The 14141-nt window shown below is 61.0% G+C and overlaps 1 protein-coding gene across 2 annotated transcripts in view; it reads left to right on the top strand.

The window, feature by feature from the left end:
• The window catches only part of BCR (BCR activator of RhoGEF and GTPase), a 97858-nt gene that overhangs the window by 68293 nt on the left and 15424 nt on the right, over positions 1-14141 (top strand). The window contains exons 9-16 of one of the 2 annotated variants that reach the window (XM_060121973.1): positions 3986-4107; positions 5128-5296; positions 6457-6576; positions 7185-7260; positions 8550-8654; positions 9289-9363; positions 10761-10858; positions 12525-12656. In XM_060121973.1, coding sequence (XP_059977956.1) covers positions 3986-4107; positions 5128-5296; positions 6457-6576; positions 7185-7260; positions 8550-8654; positions 9289-9363; positions 10761-10858; positions 12525-12656 — 897 coding nt within the window. Of the gene's footprint in view, positions 1-3985; positions 4108-5127; positions 5297-6456; positions 6577-7184; positions 7261-8549; positions 8655-9252; positions 9364-10760; positions 10859-12524; positions 12657-14141 lie in introns of both variants that reach the window. The other variant, XM_060121972.1, reaches the window with a different exon arrangement.

Raw genomic sequence — 14141 nt, 5'->3', positions numbered from 1 at the left:
GGCAGGGTGAACCCAGGCCATTGTGCAGGGCATCGGGGTGTGGTTTCAGGGGTGCGGGCCTCACTTGGGGGGTTATGTCCCGGGCACCGCCCACCCTGCCGGATCAGGGTCCCCAGCTAAGGAGAGCGGTGAGAAGGAGGATGGCGTTTGTGTGCTGGGGACCGCTCGGTTCCTCTTGAGTGTTCTTTCATTAACATACAGTTAACAGTGGGTTTAAGGACTTTAAAGCGGATGAAGGGGAGGGGCGTGTGGTTTGTGTTTGCGGCCAGAGAACGGCTGGAGAACGAAAGTGGTTGACTTCTTCGGCCAGGAGGGCTCTCCTTCCCCTCCTCCCTCCCTCTCTGACAGCCCATCCCAGTCTCCATCTCTCTGCACATCGTAGATGATAGGGTGTGGAACAGAGGGGCTCAGACGCCACCCCTGCCACCTCCGCTCCTTCCCGGGAGGGGCCCAGCCCGGTGCCAGGCAGCTCGCAGCGAGATGGCAGAGGTGTGCCAGTCAGGGGCGGCGTCTAGTGTGAGCATCTTTCGTTGGAAGCGGCACCGCGGGGCGGGGGGGCGGACCCGCGGCCTCTGGGGTCTCGTGCAGGGACAGGAGCCGTATGGCCCAGCAACACGTGGGCTGGCAGCAAACCTTACTGTAGCTGCCGCTCGGAACCACTCCTCTTCCCGTTAGCGTGCCAGGTGCTCGGCGGCGCGGAGGCTGACCCTCCAGGACTTGGGGCTGGCGGGCAGGCTGCTCTCAGCCCTGTGCTCCCACACCTGTGTGGGAAGTGGTACCTGAGTGCTCGGCCTCCCTTGTCTGCAGTTCACACGGTCTCACCAGACTCGGGATTTGCTTCCGCCAAGACTCCTGTCCCTGTCGGGTTCGTGCTGCCTGGTCTCCCCTCCTGGGACACCATGCTCTCTCGCAGGCAGTTCCTTTATAGGAGCACCGCCCTCCTGGGAAGCAGCTGTGCGAGTCCTTCTGTGGGTGCTGGGTCTGCGCCTGTGTCTCCCGCTGCACTTAGGTTCCCCGGGGAGAAGCGCCTCCTTGCTCTTCGGGTCATTGGAAGCAGCTGCCTTCGGGAATTGAGGAAAATCAGATGTCGCCTGGCAGTTGTCAGCCAGGCCCTTGAGCCCGCATCTGTATCCCAGGCCTCCTTCCCCGTGGACCCATGGTCGGGGTCCCGGGGCGCCTGAGTGGGAAGTGTGTAGGGGCCGGTGCTTCATGGGGGCAGGGCTTCTACCTGCGCCCACCCCATCCCCACCAGCATCTGGTCCTGTTGACCTGTGGTGTCTGCTCCTTGAGGGGAATCGCTTGGGTGCCTCAGCCACGAATCGGGGAGAAAGGCCAGTGACACTGAAAGGTGTCTGAGTCGCACGCGCCTTCATTCAGGGTTCTCCGTCAGGAGCACCGTAAGGGAGATAGGTGGCGGCTAGACCAGCATTCAGGCAGATCCACACCTACACCACTGCCTGGGACGAACGACCTCGAGAGCTGGGGGCTGGGGTCCACAGATAGAGACAGAATGAGGCCTGACTCCTGGGCAAGGGTCCAGGCTCCCTTCGTGGATTTGCCAGTATCGTGGGTGGGAGCCCTGCTTTCCTGGAGCTGGGAGACCCTTCCTGCCCATCTGCGCAATTTCTGTTTGAGCCACTGCAGGACCCCAGGGTGGGCTGGGGTTCAGAAGTGAGGCCTGGGGCCTCCTTGGGAGGGAGGACATCTGCCACGATGGGGAAGCTCGTGGTGAGAAAATCCTACAGCGCTCAGAGGACAGCCACACCGTCCACTCCCCGCACTGTGCACCTCGTGTGGCCCTCGGAGACGGGGTGCAGCACAGAGCAAGGCTCAGGCCAGGACGTCATGGGGTGGGGGGCTTCTCCTGGAAAGATGAGGATTTGCACAGGCAGGGGTGCATGGGGAGGGGCCTGGCAACTGAGTCCACCCATCAGAGCCCCGCAGGGCTGCCGTCTGAGCCCGTGTCTACTACCACGGATGGGTGGATGTATGGGGCTGCCACAAGTGCCAGGGTGATGCTGGTGGCCTCTGGAGGATGAAGTTGGTGGCTGGGGTGGGACTTTGGATGAACCTGTGAGCGGCAGGACCCGGCGGGGAGGAGGGGAAGGGCCTGCAGGGGGCTCCATCAGGGCTGGGACCCTGGACGATTCTGACCTGCTGACAGAGGGGGCGAATCCACCTCTGAGCTGGACGTCGGGGGCCCTCTGCTGGCAGTGGCCAGAAGCTCAGCTGCTTTGTGTGGAGAAAGGACTGCAGTCCCCCCCCTCCTCACAGAATGTCCCTTGGTCCTGCCTCCTGGGCTGGAAGACCATCTGCGTGTCCCTGCCGAGGGGGCGTTCCTCGAGGACCTCAGTGTCCCAGGACCTGCCCCCTGGCACAGACCCCGCAGTCAGGCTGCCCAGGTCTCCAGTGCTGCATGGCCGTGTCCCCAGGTGCACATGCTTCTGTGCTTCCCATGGGTGCGGACGCGGGGCTTGCCTATGCCCACAGCAGGCGGGGGAGGGCAGTGACGATGGGTCACGGCCTGGGCGCCTGGGCAGCCCTCCTGCCCTCCCACTCATGGTCTGGTTGGCACTGGCGGCTCCCATGTGAATCATCCAGTCTCCGTGCCAGGGCCTGGCTGGCTACTGTGAGCCGAGCTGCGCATGACGGTGATGTGGGGGTGTTGGGGGGCCTGGCCCAGGCTGCATTTGCTTCTCGGGGGCTCCTGCTGAGAGTGTGGGGGGAGTTCAGGGAGGCACAGGTTCCCTGAGAAGAACCTCAGGTGGCAGGTGGCAGTGGAGCCAGGTGCCCAGACCTGCTGGGGGGGGTGTGGGGGGGGGCTGTTGGGGGGGTGACAGGGGTAGGCAGATGCTGTGAGTCTTTGCCCCCTGTGGTGTGTGTGCCTGACCCTCCGGACCCTTCCCAGGCCATCACAGAGAGGGGTGGGAAGTTGCCCTTCTGGGGGGCCTTCTCTGAGGCCAGGCGGGCAGGGTCCCCATTGAGCACCTGGTCTCTTTCCTCCTGAGCACAGACCCCCGAGTGTCCCCGCTCGCTCCCTGTGCTGCCTGGGGTGGACGGTGGAGCTCCCTGAGGCTCAGGCTTCTCATCTTCGAAGTGGGCACGAGGACCCACCCACAGCAGGAGGGTCACGTCCGATGCCAGGCCACGTGCTGGCACAGCACACCCGGGGCGCGCGCGGGGCAGCCTCTCGTCCTGTCTCTGTGTCCTCGGCACAGCACGGCGCCAGCCGGATGAGGTGGCAGGCACTGTTTGTCCACTGAATTACCGACTTATCTCCATGTGCCCTGGAAACTTGTGAGCCATGGGACCATCCCTTGTCTTTCAGATGAAGCCCCCAGGGGCCGAGAGGCACAGGGCTTGCTGGGAACTGGTGCCTCTAGTCTCCCTGCTCCTTCAAGGATGCCTCAGGGTCAGGGGTGGGCATCAGAGGTGTAAAGGCCCTATGTGGGCCCCTACCATCAGTGGGCACTGACCTCAGAAGGACTAGAATGTGGGGTCCCAGCTGGGGGACCCCTGCCCAGCCTCCTGATTCCCTCAGATCCAGGCCCAGCCCTTAGCATGACTGCCCCCTCTCGGAGTTCTCCCGGCCCGTCTCCTCCCCGCTTACCAGGCAGTCCCCTCTAGGCCGAGCCCCAGGCTCTTGTTACCTGAGCCTTGACGGTCCCCGTACGAGAACGTCCCCGCTCCACGTGGCCGGCCTCTTGCCTGGGTCTCCAGACCTGTCCTGGGGACGTGTGGGCCTCCCTGCTCAGAAGGGCTCTCCCGTCTCCTTGGCTGCAATGTCTCCTCCGGCCTCCAGGCCAGTGGCTGTGACTCTGTCTGGGGCTTGGGAACTTTGATGAACAAAGAGCAAGGCGTTTGGCGTGTGTGCTTGCGGGCGGATGAGGTGGAAGGAGCGCTGGGAAGTGGGTGTGAGGGTTGGAGGTGGGGGGAGTGGAGGCCCTGGCCGCCCCTGCCCTGACCAGCCCCCCGCCCCCTGCAGCACCGGCAGCTGCTGAAGGACAGCTTCATGGTGGAGCTGGTGGAGGGGGCCCGCAAGCTGCGACACGTCTTCCTCTTCACTGACCTGCTCCTGTGCACCAAGCTCAAGAAGCAGAGCGGAGGGTGAGTGGCGGTGCGGCCCCGGCCGAGAGGGGGGTCCCCGGGGCATGGGGTGGTTTCTACAGGAGGAGACCTGGTGTTCTTTCCAGTGAGCCTCGAGAGGTCGTAACCTGTTGCCAGGCTGCTCTCGTTAAGCTACATTCTGTTTCCAACTGGACGTGATGCCAGGCTCAAGGTCAAAGTTCATCATTAGGAATCTGGAGACATTCAGGGTCTGGGTGGGTGACCAGGCTGTTGACTGTGACTTCAGGTGCAATGGAGGGGCTGTCATGTCGTGACCCAGACAGGTCGGGGGGCTGCAGGGTCTGGTGCAGGTGGGGGATGGACACTGGCTGCCCCTCTCCTGTCCTTGGAGGGCATCACTAGGTGATCCCTACATTTTGTCTTCCCAAGATCATGGTGGCTTCTAAGTGATTCTCAGGATTGGTCTGCAGACCCCACCCAAACCCCCAGGGATCAGACCACACAGGTTGCAGCAGTGGGGGGCCGGGGGGTGGGAAGCAGTGGCTGGAATGGAGGAAAGAAGGTCACGTTGGGAAGAACCAGAACTGGGCTCTTCACCCCATCCTGCCATCGCCACGCTGAGTGGATTTAATCAGAAGAGAGCCTTGGTTTCCCCATTTGTCGAGGGAGGGATTACACTGGGTAGATTTGCAGCCCCTCAAACTCTACAGCTCTGGACGTGTCTGCAGTCCTCTCCTGACTGTCATTGGCGGCCTAGGTGGTCTCCCGCGTCAGGGAGCCTGTGAGCCACCACCGTCAGCACAGAGTAGGGTGGATGAGGGCTTGTCAGACCCGTGGGGCCTGGGTCACACGTGCACGATGACCCTCCCCAGGGGTTACCGAGGCTGGATCGCCAGTGTCTGCCTGTGGCCTTATCCCAGCCTGTCTCAGGGACCATGAGCAGAGTTTGAAGGTCAGGTAAACTTCGTGGCCATGAGCTTAGGGTTCCCCAGAGTCGAAAGCAGTGACTTAAGCAAAGGAAGGTGGCCAGCCTGTTAACCTGCCCCTCCCCCCACCCAGCAAAACCCAGCAATATGACTGCAAATGGTACATCCCGCTCACGGATCTCAGCTTCCAGACAGTAGACGACTCGGAAGCCACACCCAACATCCCCCTGGTGCTGGATGAGGAGCTGGATGCCATGAAGATCAAGATCTCCCAGATCAAGAGCGACATCCAGAGAGAGAAGGTGGGGCTGGGGGTGGTGCCAGGCCGGGTTCTGCAGCTCGAGTGGGCAGCATCCCCTCACGCTGGCAGGCGGGCGAGTTCTGCAGGGCATCTGACCCCACTTCTGGTCTCTGGGACCTGCTGGGACCCCTGTGAGCCCTCGCAGTGCCAGGCCTCCCGTCAGGCATGGAGCCATCCAGGATGGGGTGGGGGGAGGTGCCCCTCTGTCCCTCTTAAAACTGCCCTGATCTGGAGCAAATCCCAGGCTGGGCGGAAACACGGCCCCTCCTCGGGGTCTGGTCTGCACCCAGCAGGCCCCTGGTTGTTTCTGGAGAGGAACAGTGTTCTGGAGGAACAGTGAGGGTGAACCCCTCGCCTGTAGGGTCAGCCCAGGCCAGAGCTGGTGCCTCACAGTGGCCAAAGACAAGGTGGGTCCCCAGAAGGTTGATGTCCAGGGACACCCTGCTGAGGTGGGTGCAGCAGGACAGGGGTCCTTCTCAGCCCTACCCCTACCCAACCTTCTGTACCGCAAACCGCACAGGATGGGGAAAGCACAGGAGCCCCAGGACCGGCCTGAACTCTGGGTTGTTTATTCGTCCCGACGGACCCGTGGCCCCCATGGCAGAGTGTCCCGAGGCAGAGGGGAGCCAGGGCTGCATCCGCGGGGCTGTCAAGCTCTCTGCCACCACTCACCCATCCAAGCCATACCCTCTGCCTAGTGGCAGGCAGCACAGCCTCCCCCGGGGACAGAGGGCTTCAGGAAGGAGGAACATGACACGTGGCAGGGAGAGTTTTCCTAGCCAGGTCCTGGGGGTGCATGTCACCCTCCATCAGGACCCTCGCAGTCACTCCCGGGGGACCTGATGCTGAAATGTGGCAGATCCGGGAGCAGGGAGGGGCCTTTGGGGGCACGACAGGCCCCTTCACATTGTCTAAGTTCGGAGCAAGTGAAAAAAGGGAGGTTTGTGAGAGGAAGAACTTAATCCCTCAAGAAGGATGGGCTGAGCACATCCGGCAGTCTATGCCGAGCCTGGACGCTGTGGCCGAGACCCTGTCCACGCTGGGCCGCCAGACGGTCTCCCGTCCTCCACGGACCGAGCATCAGGGGTGGTGGGGCAGGCAGAGTGGGAGCGGGCCGCGCTGGGCCAGGGCTGGAAACGTGACCGTGCCCTCTGCCCACAGAGAGCGAACAAGGGCAGCAAGGCCATCGAGAGGCTGCGGAAGAAGCTCTCGGAGCAGGAGTCGCTGCTCTTGCTCATGTCCCCCAGCATGGCCTTCCGCGTGCACAGCCGCAACGGCAAGGTGAGTGCCCAGCGTGGCACACAGGCCGCTCTCTGGGGCTTTGGGCCGGAGCCCCCGTGGCTGGGAGGTGGTGGGGTCTCCAGGGCGTCTCAATAGGGCAGGGGGCTTGCAGGGCTGTGCAGACCCAGCCCTCGGTGCAGAAATGCTGTCCGGGACCTCTTGGGCCAGAGACACAGCTTCTCTCCTGAGTGGCTTCTGCTGCCTCTGTAGCCGGGGCCTTTCCCTCCACGGGCATCATGCACTTGTCGGGGGGCAGCCGGTGGGGGGCAGCCGGTGGGCTTTGCGGGAGCCTTGCCTCTGCGTCATGGGCCCGGCTCATAGGCATCAGCCCTCCCCTCTGCAGGTCCCACCTGGTGACCCCGGTGGCCCTACACTCTGATTCGTCACGCCCTGACCCAGGCGCAGCAGGAGGGGCGGAGGGTGCAGGGAGGGACGAGCAGTGCTGTGAGCACAGCCGCCCCAGCTCCACTGGCCTGCAGCGCGGAGATGCTCGTGCCTCCTGTGGGCGTGCTGCAGGCTCCACGCGGTGACCAGGACGGAGCCCTGGATCCACTGGGTGCCCGCTCAGCCGGGGTGGAGATAACGGGTGTGCTCTCCCCCACCCCCAGAGTTACACGTTCCTGATCTCATCCGACTATGAGCGGGCCGAGTGGAGGGAGAACATCCGGGAGCAGCAGAAGAAGTGTGAGTGGGCCGCGCGCCCAGGCTGTGGGCTCGGGAGCGTCAGGGCTGGATGGTCGCCTCCCATGCTCGCAAACCTTGTTTTCCCCAAGGGACAGTGGAACTCTTACCCAAGTGAAGTGTGCCGTGGAGCCCTAATATGGGAGATAATGGGGGAGGGGCTGTCCTGATAGGGCCCCCTGCCCTCTGTGCCCCCCCGCCTGCCCTCTGACCTCCTCCGTGAACCCCCTTCCCCTCCTCTGGCCTTCTCTGAATTCCCTGCCTGCCCCCGGGGGCCCGCCTGCACCCCTGCTGCCTTTCCGAGGCTGCCACGCATGTGACCCACCCGCCTTGCCTCCCCCCAGGCCTGCCACACACCCCAGCAGGTGCTGATGCCATACGGCCCTCGACTGGGCCCACCTGGGCAGCCACGCTGTGCTGGCCCTGCTCCCCTGTGCTTGACCGCTGTCAGGACAGGCCGCCCACTCCCCTCTGGATGGCCCCTTCTTTGGACGCTTCCCTCCGTTAGCAGTTCTTTCCTTCTGCTCAGCTCAGAGCTGCCCCGTCCTGCCTGGCAGCCTTCAGGGTGGGACGGCAGACCCTGCCCCAGGTCCTGGGGCTGCAGCTGCCTGGTTCCCTCCTCTGCCCCCAGCCATACGGTTTGGGATTCCCGAGCCATCCTTGCTAAAAGGTTTCTGCGTGTGCCCTGTGTGCCCCCCAAGGTAGGTTGGGGGCTCCGCACACCTCTGCCCTGTCCTGAGCGCCTGTCCCTCCAGGGTTGTCATTCGTGCCTGTGCTGAGACCCCAGTGCCACTGTCTCCGGGGGCAGGCGGGCACTCCTGGTGACTCTGACGGCCAGTGCCTGGGACCCTGCCAGAGTTCCTGTCCCAGGTGTCCTGTTGTAACCAGGGGCCCAGACCATTTACAGCATGTGTTGTCTGCTCAGAAATAATCCCCTTCGCCCACCTGGTGGAGAGAAGGGGGAGCAGGGGACAGAGCCCCACAGGAAGGTGCCCCAGACCACCCCCTCGCAACCGGTTGCCTTGAGGCCGTGCCAAGTTGGTGGGCGGCCCTGTTTGTGAGCGTTGCACAAAGATTCCTGCAGCCCTCTGAGCCCAGCCTGGGCCCCCCGGGGCCATGCCTCACCTGCCCCTTACCGGCTCCTCCCTGGGAGCAGGTGGCCCCTGCGGTCCTCCTAACCAAGGTGTGCTGAGGACCCAATGGGGGTACGTCTGAGAACACCCCATGGGGGTCCTGGGGCGTCCGAGAGCTGGGCAGACTCACCAGTTGGTGCACCTGTGCCCCCATCTTAGGTTTCAAGAGTTTCTCTCTCACGTCCGTGGAGCTGCAGATGCTGACCAACTCGTGCGTCAAGCTTCAGACCGTCCACAGCATCCCACTGACCATCAACAAAGAAGGTGGGCTGTGCCCCCCAGGCCGCCGTCCCTTTCTGCTGTTAGTGCCATCCTGGGACCAGAGACGTCCATGTCAAGGCTGGGTGTGCTGCTGAGGGCCTGTCGGCCTCTCCGGGATGTGGACGGGACGGGTTAGGGGTGGTAGCTCCCAGGCGGCGGCCACCGGGTGGTTGAGAAGACCGATGGCTTGGCCCCAAGTCCCGAGCCACTCCTCAGACCCTCTGTGCTCTGGGCCCCGCTCCCCATCCCCCGCCCGCCCCCACCTGTGGTTGTGCTGCATTTTGCGTTCACTGTTACACACACTCGTGCACATGCAGCCACACACAGGGGTGTGCTTTGCACCCTCAGGCACACACACCCCATCCATGTGGCATGCTCCCCGACCCTCTCCTGTCCCGAGAACCTGTCATGTCTCTTCTCGGTCCCTGGTTTGCCCATGTTGTGAACCCAACTAGATCCTAAGGTCCCCGAGACAGAGGCCACGATGGGTGTGTTTCTGCTCCTGACATTGCCTTGTCCCCTGCTAAGCAAGTGACAGTCACATGGGGCCCTCATGAGGGTCACCTTGAAGCAGAACCTGTCACCTGCCTGCTTCTCCCAGGAGGACGGACGCTCACCTCTCTGGTCTCTCGCACAGATGATGAATCTCCCGGGCTCTACGGGTTCCTGAATGTCATCGTCCACTCCGCCACTGGCTTTAAGCAGAGTTCTAGTAAGCGGCTGGGTTGGGGAGGAAGGTGGCTGGACACTGAGCCGAAGGGTGCGGGGACCAGAGAAGCAGCTGACCGCCGAGAGGTGCGGTGCTGGCTGACGCCCACTGGGTGTGGAGTTGCTTTCCCTGGGGTGGACCCTGCTGTTGCCAGCGCCTGGCTCAGACCCTGCGAGCTGGGGAGCTGCCCCCTGCAGGCGAGTCCTGCAATTGCAGGGGCTGCGGTTTGCTATAGACCGAAAACGCTGCCTAGGTTGCCAGGAAGCCAGGAGGCTGAGGGCCGGCACCCTGACCCTGGTCAGCAGAGGAGATTCTGCCGCTCTGATGAGCCAGAGGGATACCCTTTTAATACTTCCCCCTGGGGGTACCTCTCCCAGCCACTTGAGCTGTCAGAGTGGTGAGGGCTGGTCGCATTTCAGCCCAGATACAGCAGACGCTCACCTGTCAGCCTGGCACCAAGTTCTCAGGGTCCCTCGGAGGAGGACACAGGGCAGGCACCGTTCTGCTGACCTTCCCACTGTTGCTACAAAACCAAACAAGAAACCCCTGACAAGCCACAGGATAGAAGATATTTACAAACTGTGTATATATGATCAGGGCCTTGTATCCAGAACATATAGAGAACTCTTATAACGCAATGCTTGAGACAACCCAGTTTTTAAAAAATGAGCAAGAGATTCAGATAGACATAAACAAATTTACAGATTTGTGGTTGAATGGGAGAAATGGGCATAAGAGATCTTTTAGGGGTGATGGAAACGTGCTACAATTGGATAGTGGTAGTGATTACACCACTCTGTAAACTTACCAAAAGCATTGAATCGGTCACTTAAAGTGGGGTAAACTTTAAGGTATACAATTGATACCTCAGTAAAGACATTTTTTAATAAAAAAGAATGGAACACAATATCTATTGAATAAATTGTCTCACTAATTAGAGGTGAATAAGTCTGAATACAAATACTTTTTCATTTTACCCTGTACTAACTTTATTAGTACACTGATGGACGCCACGCCCTGCACCCACTTTTCTCCCAGCACCGAGCTGCTGTCAGTGAGCAGGGGAGCGAATGTTCTAAAAGGTGCCGGTTCTCTGCGCACTGTTGTGAGGTGCTGCTAACCTTGCCGGCCACTGATTTGGTGTCTTGTTTTAAAAAGAAAACCAAGGACTTCCCTGGCAGTCCAGTGGGTGAGAGTCCGCACTTCCACTGCAGGGGGCACAGGTTCGATCCCTGGTCGGGGAACTAAGATCCCGCATGCCACGCTGTGCGGCCAAAAAAAACAAGACAAAAATGAAACCAAGACTGTTTTTTATGATTTAGAAAATAACACCTGCTTTTATAAAAAATATTGGTAATAAGGGAAAGCATGGTCATCCTCTCTGTGTCGCTCTCCTGCAGGTCTGTACTGCACCCTGGAGGTGGATTCCTTTGGCTACTTTGTAAATAAAGCCAAGACACGTGTCTACAGGGACACGGCTGAGCCCAACTGGAATGAGGTGAGGCCCGACTTCTGGGTGATCAGGAGGAACATCTTCCAGGAAGAGAGTGTGACCCCAGGGGCTTCCCCGCAGGCAACGGTGCCAGCATTCCCGGAATCTCCTGGAGGACCGGGCATGCCAAGAGATGGAGATTTTACCTCCATGTTCCTGAGAATTCTCCACTCCCGTCAGAGATTTTATCTCCATGTTCCTGAGAATTCTCCACTCCCGTCAGAGATTTTACCTCCATGTTCCTGAGAATTCTCCACTCCCGTCAGAGATTTTACCTCCATGTTCCTGAGAATTCTCCACTCCCGTCCCCCCAGTTACAGAGAAACTTTTTTTGCTGACAGAGCATCTGGAAAAAGAACTTAGAAGGGCTTCTTGTTACTAAGGCCTTTGTTAATTGCTCAGTGTTTCCTTGGGAGGTTTCCATGGCATTTTTCCTCAGAAATTGGGATGAGCGTTCGGCTCTGTGACCCTCTCAGTGTCCGGAAGCTGGGGCTCTGCTTGTGTGTGGGGCCTCGCTGGGCGGGAGGGAACCCCAGTCTCTTTTCTCAGCATCACTCCTGTGATTATTAGCTGTGCCTCCTCCATAGGACTGGGGCACAGGGAGCCAACGGACTACCTGGTCCTTATAGCTCTATAGCTCTGGGTGCCCGTACGGAAAGGGCTGTGTCTGCTGTGACAAGGGGGGATCACAGCCAGGTGGATCCATCGAAGAAGGCTTTGAGGAGAGCGAGAGGGCCGTGACCCAGCAGAGGTGACAAGAGCAGGGCTCTGGATACTATGCAGAGGGTTCTGGTGTGAGGCAGCCCTGGGGGCTCGAGGGACCGAGCATGGGGTCGGGGGAGCTTCAGAGCATCAGGCCACCCGGCGGCCACCCTGGCTGTGTGTGCATGGGTTATCCAGGGCCGCACAGATTCTGGGCATACACACCCTCCCTACCCCCGTTCAGGCTCAGAAGTATTTGCTCTCCCCTCCCCGCTGCTTCCCCAGCAAGAACCCATGCCTGCAAAAGCCCTGGTGTGAAATGCAGCAGTTACTGAAGGTTTCACAGGCGTGACGGAGGAGAAAGTAGACACCTTGGAGTGTCTGCGGGAGAATTCTTTCCTCCCAGGTCCCTCTCTCGCCTAGGTCACCTCCCTGGATCGATTTTTTTTTCCCCCTTTCAAATAGGCTTTATTTGTAGAGCAGTTTTAGGTCCACAGCAAAAGTGAGCAGAAAGGACAGAGATTTTCCATGTTCCCCTGTCCCTGTCCCCCCCCCCACTATTGACACAGCAGAGTGGGGCACTTGTAATTGGTGAACCTCCGAGGACACGCCCCAAAGCCCACAGAGCGTCTGCGTTTGTAACCAGCACCCCAGAGCTTCTGGTGTAGGTGGTGCGGGAACCGCGCTGTGAGATGCTGGCTTAAGGAGCTTGGCTTAGGTTTGAGAGGCGCTCAGAGCTTCCACAAGCATCCAGACGGGGCCACGGTGTGATGCTCACAGGGGTGGCTTCCGAGGGTCTGCATCGTGGGACGGAAGTGAGGAGAGTCTCGACGCGGGGCCTCCCGGGGCAGCTCGGGAGCTATCTGTGCAGGAGGCACGGTTCAGAGGCCCCTTCAGCTGGCAGCACTGACCCCCACTCGCCGGGGCCCCCCAACTAACTCAGGGCTTTCCTTCTCTCTCGGGGCCACAGGAGTTTGAGATCGAGCTGGAAGGCTCACAGACCTTGAGGATACTGTGCTACGAGAAGTGTTACAACAAAAGCAAGATCACCAAGGAGGACGGCGAGAGTGCAGACAGGATCATGGGGAAGGGCCAGGTGCAGGTGAGGCTGCCGCCCTCTGCTCCCTGCAGGGTCCTGTCTGCCCCCCCCCCGCCACTGCCATGTAGTCGTCCCCCGGCCCCGGACGCACTCACCCCAGCTCCAGAAGCTCTGTGTTCTTCCCCACTTGACACTCAGGGACACTGAGATGGGGGTGAGGCAGGCCTGGCTCTGAGTCATCCGCCGTGGGGGACCTGGGCTGGCACCTTCGCGGGTCCTTTTCTGCCCCTCTGTCTGTCCGTCTGTCATGCCCCGTCTTGTCCCCAAAGGAATTTCAGATCCACCTGTTTTTCCAGTGGGGCTGCCGTGCCTCCACGGCCTCCGGAAGACCCCCAGGCAGGCCGCTGAGTTGGTGCCCTGGGTTGCAGGTGGCAATTAGGAGCTTCCTCTTCTTGGAAAAGCATGAGTCTGAGTCTACCTGCCTGACATCCCCTCTCCGGCTTCTAGACTCAGATTCCAGGGGGCGCAGCTGCATCCCTCCTGAGGCACAGGTCCCCCCCTGGAGTTGTCATAGGAGCCCCTGGTGGGCCAGGAGTGTCTGTACAGGACCGGAGAGGCGTCCCAGGTCCAAGCCATTCGGGCCCGCAGTCCCAGTTTCCCCGGGCCCTGGAAGCACCCCCCACCCCCAGCTCTCGCACCGATTGGCGACAGGAGCTGCATCACCTGCCTGGCGCTTCTTGCAGCCTCACTGCACGCTCCTGCCCCCCGTGGAGAAAGCCCCGGTACCCTCTTTCTTTACGGGGCATCTTACTGGACCCAGCTAAGCAGGTTCGTCCCTGCTCTGCCCTGGAGGTGGGCCCTGACTGTTCCCCACTCCCCCTGGTGCCCCGGGACCCCTGGATGAGGCCTCCTGGCGGGGGAGTGGTTGGACATTCCAGGTGCCAGTCAGAGGACAGGAAGCCCCGCCTCCCTTCCCTGGGGCAGGAAGTGAAGATCCTCACGGCAGGAATGACAGGAGAAAGGGTGACTCATCCCTGGGTAGTTCGTCGTCTCTGTTGGCAAGTCTGGGAGTCACCACTCCAGCTGCCTGGCTTCCCCACCTTGGAAGCTTGTTAGGGAATTTGATGGCTCAGCGTCTCCAGGGACCCCTGTACGTTGAGAGCAGGTCTGAAAGCAAAAACGCCCCCCTGATCACCCTGTTCTGCTCCCCTCACCCACCCACCAGCTGGCGCCACAGCGGCAAGACAAAGACACAGGGAGAGGAAGCCAACGACAGCTGGGGCTGGGCTCTCCTAAGGTGGAGACGGCCCAGGGTGTGAGGGGACACCAGTCCGGGACGACACTCTAGTGAGCCCACTGAGGTTGGGGTGTGTGTTGGGGAGCAGGGCGGCGGCCTCGCCTGCACAGGGAAGGCAGGACTCATGGCCCCTCGGGCGGGGATGGTCCACGAAGGCCGGCTCCTGGTCCAGGGTCGCTTGGCGGCTGTCCTGGACCTGAGACCTGCCTGTGGCTTCGATCCTGGGTGAGAAGGGGATGGTCCCTCCTTGT

This window comes from Lagenorhynchus albirostris, chromosome 14, assembly GCF_949774975.1.
Source record: "Lagenorhynchus albirostris chromosome 14, mLagAlb1.1, whole genome shotgun sequence".
Classification (NCBI taxonomy): domain Eukaryota; kingdom Metazoa; phylum Chordata; class Mammalia; order Artiodactyla; family Delphinidae; genus Lagenorhynchus; species Lagenorhynchus albirostris.
The sequence above is the reverse complement of the archived record's forward strand: the minus strand, read 5'-3'. Positions and strand labels throughout refer to the sequence as shown.